The sequence below is a fragment of the Halyomorpha halys genome, unplaced genomic scaffold (genome assembly GCF_000696795.3).
Source record: "Halyomorpha halys isolate HHAL.00 unplaced genomic scaffold, Hhal_1.1 Scaffold594.1, whole genome shotgun sequence".
Classification (NCBI taxonomy): domain Eukaryota; kingdom Metazoa; phylum Arthropoda; class Insecta; order Hemiptera; family Pentatomidae; genus Halyomorpha; species Halyomorpha halys.
Window position 1 is genome coordinate 749588 of NW_027114174.1, and position 2409 is coordinate 751996.

At 28.8% G+C, this 2409-nt stretch overlaps 1 protein-coding gene across 6 annotated transcripts in view; it reads left to right on the plus strand.

Annotated features, from left to right (window-relative positions):
* The window catches only part of LOC106684597 (hexokinase-1), a 38144-nt gene that overhangs the window by 24169 nt on the left and 11566 nt on the right, over window positions 1-2409 (plus strand). For all 6 annotated transcript variants that reach the window (XM_014426763.2, XM_067051434.1, XM_067051435.1 and 3 more), the window contains exons 4-6: window positions 263-481; window positions 1160-1342; window positions 1679-1806. In XM_014426763.2, coding sequence (XP_014282249.1) covers window positions 263-481; window positions 1160-1342; window positions 1679-1806 — 530 coding nt within the window. The remainder of the gene's footprint in view (window positions 1-262; window positions 482-1159; window positions 1343-1678; window positions 1807-2409) is intronic.

The window sequence follows — 2409 nt, forward strand, 5'->3', positions numbered from 1 at the left end:
CAAGATTTTCAAGTGTATATGAAACATACAACATATTTACTTATTGTATTATTTTGTACAGTTGTAAATTACAATAAATAAATAATAAAAAAAAAAAAAAAATTTCAATGACTTTCCCTCGACAGAATCGAACATCTGTCTTTGGTTGGTGTGCTGGATTGGTGGTCCAAAATTGTAGGCCCAGCCGCCTCAAAAAATCTATTTGACTTTATTTATTTGAAACATTGAATATCATTGAAGCATTGATCTATTATTGTTTCAGAAAGTGGTTCATTTCTTGCATTGGATCTTGGTGGAACTAATTATAGAGTGGTACTTGTCGAGCTGAAAAATGGCAGTATAGTAAGGGAAGAGGTGAGCCACTATGATGTCCCGGAACACTTGAGAGTGGGTTCGGGTCCTGATCTTTTTGATTTTTTTGCCAAGAGCCTTGCAGACTTCACTGAAAAACATGGAATTTCTAGCCAAAAATTACCTTTAGGTAGTACTTTCTTTTATTCTCCTTCAATTTTATTGTTTCAAGTAATTTTTTTCAGGATCACCAGAGACACACAAATGACGCCGTATTACTCTGAGTTGATGATATTCTACCTTTTCTATCATCTATCTATGTTTCCTAGTGTCCTTCCAACAACCTTTCCCTCCTCCAATCAGAATAATCATTATATTGTTGGTATATGTCTACATATTATATGTAGATATCTGGAGTTTTTCTGTTATGTTGTTTCTCATTATGTCATTATACTATTATTAGCCTACATTTATATTAAGTTAAATGAACTCCTTCTATAAAACGTATTCACAAAGTATACTAACAATTTATTATTAATAGACAAAATTACAACTGCAGGTATATAGGAAAACATAAAGTATAATAAAAAGAAAAAAGTGTTCCAAAAACCAATTGTATACTAGTTGTGTGATGTGGGTGAGGCAACCCAATACAGTTGGACAGCACAATTTTTTCAATAAAGTGTTTCTCTCTAGTGTGTCAACGATTGACAGAATATATTATATTGTTAGAATATATATATATATATTGTTAGCAAAAATATTGCTAGTTTTGTGATGATTTTATTTTTTCATTTACAAAATATGTAAAGGCAGAACAGCTTATAATATATTTATAAATTGTCATTCAAATTTCCTATTTCTTCAGGGTTTACATTCTCCTTTCCAACTGACCAGTATGCCCTGGATTCAGCCTTTCTCCAAAAATGGGCTGGTAAATACAATGTTTCTGGCGTAGTGGGTCAAGACGTGGTGAAGTTGTTAAATGAAGCAATCTCTAAAATATCAGGTCTTGATGTGTCTGTAGTCGCTGTGGTAAACGACACAACAGGTAAAATAACTAACACTAATTTTAGAATATTTTTTCTGTAACTTTTTTTTTGTAACTATGGTCCCTCCCTAAAATTTAAGAATATTTCACAAGTTGAATAAAAACTCTTGATGTTTAATTGTTAATTTTTCTTCTATTCTTGTTCTCGCTCATAATTAATTTCTTATTGATTATATATATTAATTAGCTACACAAAGTAAAGTAACATGTACAGAACCTGTAAAACTTAATTAGTTCTAACTATTTGGCCAGTTGTAATGACTACATAGCCGAATTTCACAAGTATTTGTCATTTGGCTCAGTGTACATTTATATTCATATATAATTTGATTTCAGGTGCTCTTATGAGAGGAAGCCTGATTGACAATGAAGCTGCTATAGGTTTGATATTGGGTACCGGGAGTAACGCTTGCTATTTCGAAAAAACAAAAAATATACCTGGTTGGAAAGGAAAACAAAACGAGGTAGTTCATTTTCTTTTTATCATATTTATCCTCTTTTTATTGAAATAAGTACCACAAACTATAATAAAGTAAAATTCATCTTAAAAAATATATAGATATATTTTGTAATATACTCTTTTTGAGTAAATGGTTATTTTTTTTTATGTAAATGATTTTTAATAGTATTAATCCAGGTTTAGTTTTGGTCTATTGTCTACCTTTATTATTTTGGTCAAGAAGAGGTGATTGAAGAGATTCCTAAAGAATTCATTATTTCATTTGCCAAAACGATTCTAACAATATTTCCGAAACAAGTTCTTAATAAACTAAAAGGATAAATAAAATAATCTATTATTGTGAAGATAAATATATTTTTTATCATGTTGTTTGTCTCTTTAAATATCTAAAAGGTTCTTTAGGTCTAGTAGTATATTTTAAAAAAGCTTGAAAATGTTTTATTTGTAAAGAATTAAGCCTGTTGGGTGACAATTTATGTAATAATAAAAAATTATTTAAAATGAAATAAAAAGAATTTTATTATTCTTAACTATATTTTTTATTCTATTTGTTTCAATGCCCATATTCTTTCAATTTAATTTCTTATTTTTATACAATTTCTATGTT